The 12,855-nt window shown below is 47.3% G+C and overlaps 1 protein-coding gene across 3 annotated transcripts in view; it reads right to left on the reverse strand.

Annotated features, from left to right (window-relative positions):
* Positions 1-266: 266 nt before the first annotated feature.
* Positions 267-12,855, reverse strand: part of LOC129702481 (amphiregulin-like) — a 33,716-nt gene continuing 21,127 nt past the window's right edge. For 2 of the 3 annotated variants that reach the window (XM_055644218.1, XM_055644225.1), the window contains exons 2-6: positions 10,867-11,097; positions 9,737-9,917; positions 6,791-6,949; positions 3,756-3,844; positions 267-1,079 (exon numbers count right to left, since the gene is read on the reverse strand). In XM_055644218.1, coding sequence (XP_055500193.1) covers positions 3,760-3,844; positions 6,791-6,949; positions 9,737-9,917; positions 10,867-11,097 — 656 coding nt within the window. In that variant the 3' untranslated portion in view covers positions 267-1,079; positions 3,756-3,759. Of the gene's footprint in view, positions 1,080-3,755; positions 3,845-6,790; positions 6,950-9,736; positions 9,918-10,866; positions 11,098-12,599; positions 12,732-12,855 lie in introns of those variants that run through there. The other variant, XM_055644211.1, reaches the window with a different exon arrangement.

Below are 12,855 nucleotides of genomic sequence, written 5' to 3' on the forward strand. Positions count from 1 at the left end.
ACAGGTGCTGTTTGTACGGAGTTTGTACGTTCTCCCCGTGACTGTGTGGGTTTTCACCCAATGCTCCGGTTTCCTCCCACACTCCAAAGACGCGCAGGTTTGTAGGTTAATTGGCTTCGATAAAGATTATAAATCGTCCCTAGTGTGTGTAGGATAGTGCTAGCGTACCGGGATCGATGGATGGCCGAATGGCCAATGTGCACAATGTATCTCTAAACTAAACATTGTGTCATAATCTTTAACCAACACCACGACAACGCCATAGCTTCATTCAATAAATTTATTGTGGTATTGTTTAATTTCCAATACAATCTATTTGCATAAAAAAAATATTTAAATAGTATTAAATAACAAATAAATATGACACATATAGAATTTGACAGCTCCTACACTGTGGAACTTTACACATTGCACAGAGTCAGGGGGATGCGGGTTTCGAACCTAAAGTCCGGTTAAACACTCAGTTTCAGCTACGAAACAATGAGCAGGCAGTGGAGTTACTGGATCTCAACGATGCTGGGATACAAGATGCAAATACTGCTGGGAGAAACTCATCGGATCTTCATGGATTTCGACTACAATCCTAACTGGCTAATGAAGTCACCTCTGGAGCTTCCTGAGTTACAGGGAGAGGTTGGGTAGGCTAGGATTGTATTCCTTGCATTACAGGAGGCTGAGGGTTTATTTTATAGAGGTGTACAAGATCATCATAGGATGAATGCACTGCCTTTTACCCAGAGTAGGGGAATGAAGAACTAGAGGGCATGGATTTAATATGAGAAGGGAAAGATTGAATAGGGACCCGAGGGGAAACATTTCCCTACACAGATAGTGGTGGGTGTATGGAATGAGCTGACAGAGGAAGTTGGTGGGGCAGGTGTAATAATAACTCCAACAGGAACATTTAGACAGGTTTTAGTAGGATTTGGATCTATTGCAGACAAATGGAACTAGCTCAGCTGGGTCATCTTGGTCGGCGTGGAGAAGTTGGGCCGAAGGGCCTGTTTCAGTGCTGTATGTCTCTATGACTGCGTTAGATATAGTGGTCTTCAGTTTCCAGATGTCCAATGTTGACCTTTCTGCAACAAGAAAAAAATCAACACCAGTTAGAACTAATTCAATGATAAATATCCTGCCTCTAATAGACTCTGCCTTGGACTTATTCAGTGGAAACAGGGCCTTTGTTCCTGATCCATCCCACCATTAATCCCATGTTACACCAATCCCATTTTCTATTCCCTCCACCTCTCTTCCAGCTTTCCTCTACTACAATCTGTTGGAAGAAGGATCCCAGGCCAAAACGTCACCTGTCTGCATGATGGGCTACCCTGGAAGATTAGAGTGCATGGGATTCAAGGGGGAGTAGCGGAATGGATAGAAAATTGGCTTCATGGAAGGAAGCAGAGGGTGATGGTGGAAGGTTGCTTCTCGGACTGGATGCCTGTGACTAGTGGTGTGCCTCGGGGTTCGGTGCTGGGCCCGTTACTGTTTGTCATCTACATCAATGATTTGGATGAGAACATACAGGGCAAGATTAGCAAGTTTGCAGATGATACAAAAGTGGGTGGTTTTGCAGAGAGTGAAGATGGTTGTGAACGATTGCAGCAGGATCTGGATCGATTGACCAGGTGGGCGGAGGAATGGTTGATGGAATTTAATACAGAAAAATGTGAGGTGTTGCATTTTGGGATGTCTAACAAGGGCAGGACCTACACAGTGAATGGCAGGGCTCTAGGGAATGATGTAGAGCAGAGGGATCTAGGAGTGTAGGTACATAGTTCCTTGAAAGTGGCATTACAAGTGGATAGGGTGGTCAAGGCTTTTTAGCACATTAGCCTTCATCAGTCAGAGTATTGAGTATACAGTGGAAGTTGGGAGGTCATGTTGCAGTTGTATAAGACATTGGTGAAGCCACATTCAGAGTATAGTGTTCAGTTTCGGGCACCATGTTATAGGAAAGATGTTGTCAAACTGGAAAGAGTGCTGTGAAGATTTACAAGGATGTTGCCAGGACTTGAGAGCCTGTGCTACAGGGAGAGGTCAAGCAGACTAGGACTGTATTCCTTGGAGGACAGGAGGATGAGGGGTGATCTTATAGGGGTGTATAAATCATAATAATAATAACTTTATTTATAAAGCGCTTTTAGACAACATCAGTTACCACAAAGTGCTGTACATGGAAAGTCAACAAAAAGTTATTACAAACTACTAAAACCATTAAGACGACAGGACTATAAAAACAGTAAAAAATTAAAAGACATTAAAAGCACTAAAAACAGGAACAATGTCTCAGCCAGTGTCGAAAGCCAGTGAATAAAAGTGAGTTTTTAGGGAGGATTTAAAGATGGACAATGAAGGGGCCTGTCTGATCTGCAGCGGCAAGGTGTTCCAGAGTGCCGGGGCAGCAACAGAAAAGGCTCTATCCCCTCTGAGCTTCCGCTTAGACCTTGGTACCTCAAGGAGCAGCTGATCCGCTGACCTGAGGCACCGGGCAGGAGCGTATAGGTGGAGCAGCTCAGAGAGGTAAGGCGGGGCGAGGCCATTCAATGATTTAAAAACAAATAAAATAATTTTAAAATGAACTCGAAAGTGCACTGGGAGCCAGTGAAGGGAGGCCAAAATTGGCGTAATGTGCTCCCTCTTTCGAGTTCCGGTTAAAAGGCGAGCGGCAGCATTTTGGACCAACTGGAGACGAGCCAACGAAGCTCGTGAGACTCCAGAGTAGAGTGCGTTACAGTAATCCAGCCGAGATGAAATAAAGGGAATAAGAGAAATAGCTTGGATAAAGATAGATCTGGTCTCTTGCCCAGAATGGGGGAAATCGAGAACCAGGGGAAAGATTGAATAGGAAACTGAGGGGTAACTTTTTGACACAAGGGGTGGTGGACGTTTGGAACGAGCTGCCGGAGGAGATAGTTGAAGCAGGAACTGTCGCAATGTTGAAGAAACATTTAGGCAGGTACAAGGATAGGACAGGTTTGGAGGAATATGGGCCATCGCGGGCAGGTGGAACGAGTGTAGATGGGACATGTTGGTCAGTGTGGGCAAGTTGGGTTGAAAGGTCTGTTTCCACGCTGTATGAATTTATGACTGTCCATGTTCTCCAGAGATGCCGACTGACCCACTGAGTTTCTCCAACAGAGTTATAATTTCATAGAGTGTGGAAACAGGTCGTTCAGCCCAACTTGCCCATGCTGCCCAGCATGCCCATTCGACACTCGTCCCTCCTCCCATATCCCTGTAAACCCATCCTATCCATGTACCTGTCTACGTAGAGTCATAAAGTATAACATCTTGAGGGGAATAGATTTTAGATTTTAGAGATACAGATTCGGCCCAACAAGTCCATGCCAACCACCGACCACTCCGTACACTACACTATCCTACACACTCGGGTCAGCTAACAATTTACAGAAGCCAATTAACCTACAAACCTGAATGACCTTGGAGTGTGTGGGGCACCCCGGAGAAAACCCACACAGTCACAGGGACAAACCCACAGAGAATGTGCACATTCAGTACAGACAGCACCCGTAGTCAGGATCGAACTGGGGTCACTGGTGCTGTAAGGCAGCATTTCTACCGCAGCTTCAATGTGCCCCGAAATAGATAGGCTGAATAGTCTTTAACCCAGAGTGCGGGAAATCACAGCAACTTGGTTGGCATGGAGGAGTTGGGCCGAAGGGCCTGTCACTGCGCTCTATGACTCTGCATCTACTCGGAAGAATGACCCCGCCAGAGGGACACGGACTTACATTTTTAAGCCACGATTCCATTCTCCGATCTCAGTTTCTGTTTCTCTTCGTTCACAGTTTCACGCTCAGCTCTCATTTTCTTCCTCAAGCTGCAACAGATCAAACAAGACAATGAAAGTAAAAGCATTCCCACACCAGAGAAGGAATAACGTAAACACACACACACACAAACACAAAGTGCTGGAGTAATTCAGCAGGTCAGGCAACATCACTGGAGAATGTGGACAGGTGACGTTTCAGGTTGGTCTGTAGGCAGCATGGGCAGCTTGGGCTGAAGGACCCGTTTCCACACTGTATGAAATGATAACTCGGTTGGTCTGTAGAAGGGTTTCGACCTGAAACGACACCTTATCTATGTTCTCCAGAGATGCTGCTTGACCTGCTGAGTTACTCTTGGAAGTCCCAATCTTTGCAAATATCCTCACCTGAAATGACAATCAGTCAAACCAAGGAACTAACGGTTCAGTGAATCTCGGAAATGCCAATTATAGTTTTGGATACTTTGACCTCTGGTTACGATGTAGCAACAGAGAAAGATTTAATAAGAAGCTTTATTTTTTTCACAAAACTTTTCACACCAAAGCTGGTGGGTTTATGGAATGAGCCAGTGGAGGAGAATGTTGGGGCAGGTACTATCACCACATGTTTAAGAAACATTTGGACAGGTCCGTGGTTAGGACCAGGTTTTGAGGGATATGGGCCGAATGCAGGCAGGTCGGACTTGTGTAGATGGGGCATGTTGGTCGGTGTGGGCAAGTTGGGCCGATGGGCCTGTTTCCACGCTGTATCAATAGACAATTGGTGCAAGAATAGGCCATTCGGCCCTTCGAGCCAGCACCGCCATTCAATGTGATCATGGCTGATCATCCCCAATCCTGCCTTCTCACTATATCCCCCGACTCCGCTATCTTTAGGAGCCCTATCTAGCTCTCTCTTGAAAATATCCAGGCCTACACCGCCCTCTGAGGCAGGGATTTCCAAAGACTCACAATTCTCTGTGAAAAAAAGTGTTTCCTCATCTCCTTGGGGGGGGGAGGGGGGGGGATACTATGGTGTCGGAGACTTGCTTTGTCCCAGATGGTGTTGTGGTTTTTGGCGATTTTTGGGACGGCACCATTCCAATAGCAGGTCCCTAGGGAGTAGAGCAGAGCAGAACCAGGCACATAGTTCCCTTAAAGTAGTGCCACGGGTCGATAGGGTAGTCAAGATGGCTTTCTCTTCTTTAGACGAACAGTGTGGAAACAGGCCCTTCAGCCCACCGAGTCCGTGCTGACCAGCGATCACCCCCTACACTAGCACTATCCTACACACGAGGGACAATATACAGAAGCCAATAAACCCTACAAACGTGCACGTCTTTGGAGTGTGGGAGGAAACCCATGTGGTCACAGGGAGAACGTGCAAACTCCGTAGAGCAGCCATACTAAGGATCGACTCCATGTCAGTGAGGCAACAACTCTACTGCTGCACCACTGTGCCCCCCATTACTCTGCCTCGGGAAAGCAGCCAACATAATCAAGGACCACACACCCTGGTCAATCCCTACTCTCTCATCTCGCATCAGGCAAACCTTTTGTTTAGAGATACAGCGTGGAAACAGGCCCTTCGGCCCACCGGGTCTGCACCGACCAGGGATCCCCGCACATTAACACTATCCTACACCCACTAGGGACAATTTTTACATTTACCAAGCCAATTAACCTACAAACCTGTACGTCTTTGGAGTGTGGGAGGAAACCGAAGATCTCGGAGAAAACCCACGCAGGTCACGGGGAGAACGTACAAACTCCATACAGACAGCGCCCGTAGTCAGGATCGAATCCGGGTCTCTGGCGCTGCATTCGCTGTAAGGCAGCAGCTCTACGGCTGCGCCACCGTGACTGCCGTTTGACAGCATGTACCACATCTCTTAGGAACAGCTTCTTTCCTGCTGTTGTCAGACTGCTTATTGATCTTCTCAGAAGTTAAAGGTGTAGTCCCGAGCTTCCAGCCAACCCGTTTGTACGTTTTTTTTGTATTTGCACTTTTTAATCTACACTTTCTCTGTAACTGCATTAATTACACTGTAACACAAAAAGTATTGAATAGCTCAATGGGTCAGCTGGCATCTCTCGAGGACATGGAGAGGCAACGTTTCAGGTCAGGAACCTTCTTCAGAGTCTGCAGAAGTGTCAAGTGTCTAAAGAAGGGGCCTGACCCAAATCGACGCCTATACATGTCCTCCGCAGATGCTGCTTGACCCATTGAGTTACTCCAACGCTTTGTGTTTTAGGCAGGATCCCAGCACCTGTAGTTCATTGTGTCTACGCTGTAACACTACATTCTGCATGTTGGTATTTTTTTTCTTTGCACCACTTGGTGTACTTGTGTATACTGCCTCATGTATACTGCCATTTGAATGAATAGCACACAAAAGAAGGTTTTTCCACCATATCTTGGTATACGTGACATTAATATGTTCACGTTATAGGAGTAGAATTAGGCCATTCGGCCCACTGAGTCTACTCCGCCATTCATTCATGGCTGATCTCTGCTCATCCCATTTTCCTGCCTTCTCCCCATAACCATTGACACCTGTTCTAATCAAGAATTTGTCTATCTCTGCCTTAAAAATATCCTCTGAATTGGCCTCCACAGCCCTCTGTGGCAATGTGTTCCGCAGATTCACTACCCTCTGACTAAAGAAATTCCCCATCACCTCCTTTCTAAAAGAGCGCCCTTTAATTCTGAGAATACGACCTTTGGTCCAAGGCTCTCCCACCAGCAGAAACATCCTCTCCACATCCACTCTATCTATGCCTTTCATTATTCTGCAAGTTTCAACGAGGTCCCCCCTCAACCTTCTAAACTCCAGCGAGTACAGGCCCAGTGCTGTCAAATGTTCATTGTATTAAACCAAATATCTCGCTCTGCCTGTGAGAAAGCAAACTCCATTTCACACAATCTTACTGTGTGTAACGCTAAATAGTTGCACACACCAGTGGGGGAGATGATAGAGTCGAGCGCTCAACAAAATGTGTAGAAGTTATACTTACTACAAAGCCACAGTGACGGTCGCAGCAGTCAGGGCAAGGACGAGTAGAGATACTCCGACAACTATCAGCGTCACCGAGAGGTCGTCAAAGTGCTCCTTGTCTTTGCCCGTGTGCAGAGCCTGAATCCCACATCGCTCATTCTGATAGCCAGGAAGACATCTGCATGGGAGGGATGCAAATAAACAGCTCAGCAGGTGGAACACGCAAATCAAATAGCCGTGAACTCACATGGGTCGGCCAGACTTGCAAGACTGGAGGATGGACACATTTCTGGCCTGTATAACACAGCAGCACTCAAGACAAGGGGACAAGGGCAGGTAGAGTTTCCTTCGCTCCATAGATGCTGGTGAACCCACTGAGTTTCTCCAACAGGTAGTCAAGATTAACTGTCATATGCACCACAACAGAATAACAACATTCTAACTTGCTGCCGCACAAGAATGATCCCAGGAATGAGTGGGTTAACATATGACGAGCTTTTGTCGCTGGAGTTTAGAAGGGTGAGGGGCGGACCTTATTGAGACTTACAGAATAGTGAAAGGCTTGGATAGAGTGGATGTGGCGAGGATATTTCCACTAATGGGAGAGTCTAGGACTAGAGGTCGTAGCCTCAGAATTAAAGGACATCCTTTTAGGGAGGAATTTCTTTAGTCAGAGGTTGGTGAATCTGTGGAATTCTTTGCAGCCGAAGGCAGTGGAGGCCAAGTCATCAGTAAGACAGAGAAATATAGATTCTTGATTAGTACGGGTGACAGAGGTTATGGGGAGAAGGCAGGAGAATGGGGTTAGGAGGGAGAGATAGTTCAGCCACGATTGAATGGTGGAGTAGACTTGATGGGACGAATGGCCTTATTCAACTCCTATTACTTATGATCTTCACAGGCCGATTAACGCAATTACACACATAATAATCAGGATTAAACTAAAGTCAATATGATTTAAGGCTTTTAGATAGACACATCTGGGATACACGGCAATAACATACTGTTGACATGTATGTGCAGGCAATGGAGGGATATGGATCATGGGCAGGAGGTGGAGATTAGAACATGGCACCAGGTTTGGCACAAACAACGTGGGCCGAAGGGCCTGTTCCTGTTCTATGACTATTAGGAAGGGATTAACAACCTGGAATCCCCTTATTTGGAGCAGTTGTGTGGGCTGCAGGAACCAGGCATGTGCTTTAATAGAATAGTTGTGAAAATACAACGTCTACATCTGGGAAATGTAAACCTTGGGAAGCAACCAGAAGACGCTCACAAGTCAAACAGGAACTCAGAGGATGGAAACGAGGAACTACAGATGCTGGTTTACAAAAATGGACACAGAGTGCTGGAGTAACTCAGTGGGTCAGGCAGCATCTGTGGAGAACATGGACACAGAGTGCTGGAGTAACTCAATGAGTCAGGCAGCATCTCTGAAGAACATGGGTAGGTGATGTTTCAATTCAAGATTGACAGGTTCTTGATTAGTAAAGGTGTCAAAGATTAAGAAGCAGACAGGTGAATGGGGTTGAGAGGGAAAGGTAGAGCATGGTGGAGTAGACTCGATGGGCCAAATGGCCTAATTTTGCTCCTATGACTTAAGAGCTTCAGGCAGGAATTCGGAGGAAGCTCCCATGGTGGAGAGGGGTGGGAATGTGGAGCTTTCCCCCACAGAGTGGTTGATGGAATCACATCCAGCATATTAAACATACTTAAGATCAATGTTGGAGAAAGTGATGGGTGTCAGTTCAGCTTAACTTGCTTAGTTTAGAGATACAGCATGGAAGCAGGCCCTTTCGGCCAACCAAGTCCACGCCGATCAACGATCCCCGCACATTAACACTTTCTCACACTCACTAGGGACAATTTAAACTTATACCAAGCCAATTTACCTACAAACCTACACGTCTTTGAAGTGTGGGAGGAAACCGAAGATCTCGGAAAAAACCCACGCAGGTCATGGGGAGAACGTACAAACTCCGTACAGACAGCACCCGTAGTCAGTATCAAACCTGGGTCACGGGCGCTGCAAGTGCTGTCAGGCAGCAACTCTACCGCTGCGCCACTGCATTTAGTAAAGGATAAAGTCCAGTAAAGTCTGATTAAAGATAGTCTAAGGTTCTCCAGTGAGGTAGATGGGAGGCCAGGACTGCTCTCTCATTGGGGAGAGGACAGTTCAGTTGTCTAACAACAGCTGGGAAGAAACTGTCCCTGAATCTGGAGGTGTGTGTTTTCACACTTCTGCACCTCCTGCCCGAGGGGAGAGGGGAGAAGAGGGAGTGGGCAGGGTGAGACTTGTCCTTGATTATGCTAGTGGCCTTGCCGAGAAAGAACTGCAGATGCTGGAAAAATCGAAGTCCGAGATGAGAAGAACTTTTTTCACACACAGAGTGGTGAATCTCTGGAACTCTCTGCCACAGAGGGTAGTTGAGGCCAGTTCATTGGCTATATTTAAGAGGGAGTTAGATGTGGCCCTTGTGGCTAAGGGAATCAGGGGGTATGGAGAGAAGGCAGGTACGGGATACTGAGTTGGATGATCAGCCATGATCATATTGAATGGCGGTGCAGGCTCGAAGGGCCGAATGGCCTACTCCTGCACCTAATTTCTATGTTTCTATGTTTCTAGACAAAACTGCTGAAGAAACTCAGCGGGTGAGGCAGCATCTATGGAGCGAAGGAATAGGTGACTTTTCACGTTGAGACCCTTCTTCAGACTGATGTCGGGGAGGGGGGTGGGGGGGGGGGGGGGGGTCGGGAAATAGAGATGAGGCGGAGGCAGTAGGCTTGTGGGAGAGCTGGGAAGGGGAGGAGTATCTGATTTGACTAGATAGCATGCATAACAAAGCTTTTTGCTGTATCTCGGTACACGTGAGAAAAATAAGTCTAAACCTTCCATGCAGTGTGTTTCGATAACATTAATCAACGATATATAGACCGAGCCTCAGCGTAGGGCTTCACTCACATGCACGACGGCGCTTTCAGCTCCTTCAGGTACTGGCATTCACCGTGGATGCAGTAATCCTTGTACGTGGTTTTACACGGATCCCGCTTCCTCCTTTTCCCATTTTTATTTTTCTTGCCCTTTCCTTTTTTCGAGCCCTTTCTCTTCCGCTCTTTGTTTTGGGGTTTGACGACCGCTTGCACTGCCAACACAAAGTCAACGGATGTTATTTAGCATTTTAGTTTAGCGATACAGCGTAGAAACAGCGTTTAGAGCGTGGAAACAAACCCATCAGCCCACCAAGTCCGCGCCGACTAGCCATCCCCTGTTCACGCTAGTCCTGTGTTATTCTGTCCAAGCGAGATATGAGGTGCTGTTCCTCCAGCACTCTGTGTCCATGTTCTCCAGAGATGCTGCCTGACCCGCTGAGTTCCTCCAGCACTCTGTTTCCATGTTCTCCAGAGATGCTGCCCGACCCACTGAGTTACTCCAGGACTCTGTGTCCATTTAATCCTTTGAACCATTTAATAGAGTCATAGTCATAGAGTGGAACAGTGTGGAAGCAGGCCCTTCAGCCCAACTCACCTACACCAGTCGACATGCCCCAGCTACACTAGTCCCACTTGCCTGCGCTTGGTCCTTGCGTTGGCAGCTTTCTTAATCCTTTTACAAGATAGGGATACCCCAAACAGGGCCAGTCATATCTCACAGGTTTTACCCATCCCCATCTGCCCAGGGGTATTTGAAACCAATTATGTGGTGTTAGACATCAAAGGTATTTACAGTAAAAAGGACAGTTTCCTCCTAGCTGTTATCAGGCAACTGGGTGGCACGTGGCAGAGTTGCTACCTTACAGCACTTGCAGCGCCAGAGACCCGGGTTCGATCCTGACCACGGGTGCTGTCTGTACGGAGTTTGTATGGAGTTTAAACGACAACTAAACTCATCTCCATCATTGATCGATGTCCCTTTCAAAAGCCCCACTAAAGGTCCATATCACCTACTCTAGCATGGAACAATAAAGCTTTTCACTGTACCTCAATACACATGACGATAAACTTACCAACACACTTGCTAAGAGGGTCTGCAGTTACTGGAATGTGCCGCGTTGAACAGTGGGCTAAAGGTGATGTTATTGAGATCTTACATACCTTTAGGTATAGATACACCATCCTGAAGCTCCACCGATCCCGAGAGCTCATAGTCTTCTGAATAATCCTCTTCATCCTCCTCCTCCTCCTCTTCCATCTCCATGGAGCTTGTGAGTTGCTCTGGGACAAACTTGGAGGTGTCACCATGGCTGATTGCAGAGACGTTTGGTGCTGGAAGCGCTGGCGTGGTCAATACTGTTCCCTCACCCTTGCCCAAAGGCAACCCCACCACTGTTAGGATTCAAGAGAATTTAATTATTATGTGTACTGGAAATGGAACAATTAAATTCTTACAGGCCTGTAAACTCATGCAGGTACTACTTGCAGGTACTAGAGCAACATTCAAGAAGCAGGGGGATGGATAGGACAGGTTTAGTAGGATATGGGCCAAATGCAGACAGGTGGGACTAGTGTAGATGGGGCTTGTTGGTCAGCAAGGGCAAGTTCGACCTAAGGGCTCATTTCAACCTAAATGTAGAAGTGATTTTGTAGGAAACAATGTGCTGGATTTACTCAGTGGACCAGGCAGCATCGCTGGAGAACATGGATAGGTGACATTCAGCTAAGGACCCTTTTTCAGTGATTTTGAAGGATCAATTAATCGAAAGGTACAGCATGGAAACAGACCCTTCGGCCCCAGACCATCGATCTAGTTATTCCACTTTCGCATCCACCCCCACCCCCCTCCCCCCCACACACACACACACTGAGGGCAATTTACAATTAACCTACAAACACGCACTTCTTTGGGATATGGGAGGAAACCGGAGCGCCCGGAGGAAACCCACGCGGTCATACGTTTCAACGTACAAACGCCACACAGACAGTGTCCGAGGTCGTGAGTGAAAAAAATCAAGAGAGTTTCAACTCTGTAGGAAGGAACTGCAGATGCAGGTTTACACCGAAGATAGACACAAAACGCTGGAGTAACTCGGCGGGAGAGCCAGCATCTCTGGCGAGAAGGAATGGGTGATGTTTTGGGTCGAGACCCTCCTTCGGAATGTGAGATGTACCGAAAACGTAACAATAAAATTCTCGCTTGCATCAGCGGAATCAGCTTGTAAACACAGTGCTCACAGCGTAAAAACAAACAAACATAACATCAGAATCGAAACTGGACATTTGCCCTACCAACTGCGTCTAGTTGTTGAATCGGAGGCGGTAAACAAAAGACGCTCAGCAACACAGTGACAGAAATAAATAACTGGGGACAAGGTTAGATGAAACTTTTTTCCAAAGTTAAGACGCAACTTTTTCCAAAGTTAGATGAAACTTTTTCCAAAAAGCTACCCCGTCCTGTTTTGTGCCCCGCTCGGAGATTACAAGCTTCCCAGTGACAAACTGACAGGAATATAAACAGTAGTTCAAAAGTTAGATGCAACTTGAGCTAAAGTTTCCCCAGAGATAGATACAACGTGCCGGAATAACCCAGCGGGTCAGGCAGCATCTCTGGAGATATCGGGTCAGGATTGAAGAAGGGTCTCAGCCCGAAACATCGCGTATCCAAGTTCTCCAGTCGCTGCCTGACCCGCTGAGTTACTCCAGCACTCTGTGTCCATGTTCTCCAGAGATGCTGCCTGACCCGCTGAGTTACTCCAGCACTTTTGTGTCTATCTTTGGAAGAAACCAGCAAATGCAATTCTTTGTTTCCAAAGTTCGCCCACGAGATTTTTGAACCCGTCCCATTCAGAGCAAGTTGCAAGGTTCGCGGCAGGTAGCTGAGAAGAGCTTACCTCTGGCTGTGGCGAGGAGCAGGACTAGCAGCGCGGTAGACAGGCGGAACATGCTGCAGGGTGTGCGCTTCATGGAACTGTGGCCGCGACGCCTCTCCATTCACACGTTTAAGCCGCGGCGCCGCTCCATTCACACCCACCCGCCCCGCCCCCGCCGCGTCATCGCCACACTTCATGAATGAATAGGGTCCTGAGGGGCGCACCCCCATTCATACGCCATTGTGGGAGGGGGCGCATCCCCATTCATGCAGGGGGC

The sequence above is a fragment of the Leucoraja erinacea genome, chromosome 1 (genome assembly GCF_028641065.1).
Source record: "Leucoraja erinacea ecotype New England chromosome 1, Leri_hhj_1, whole genome shotgun sequence".
Lineage (NCBI taxonomy): Eukaryota > Metazoa > Chordata > Chondrichthyes > Rajiformes > Rajidae > Leucoraja > Leucoraja erinaceus.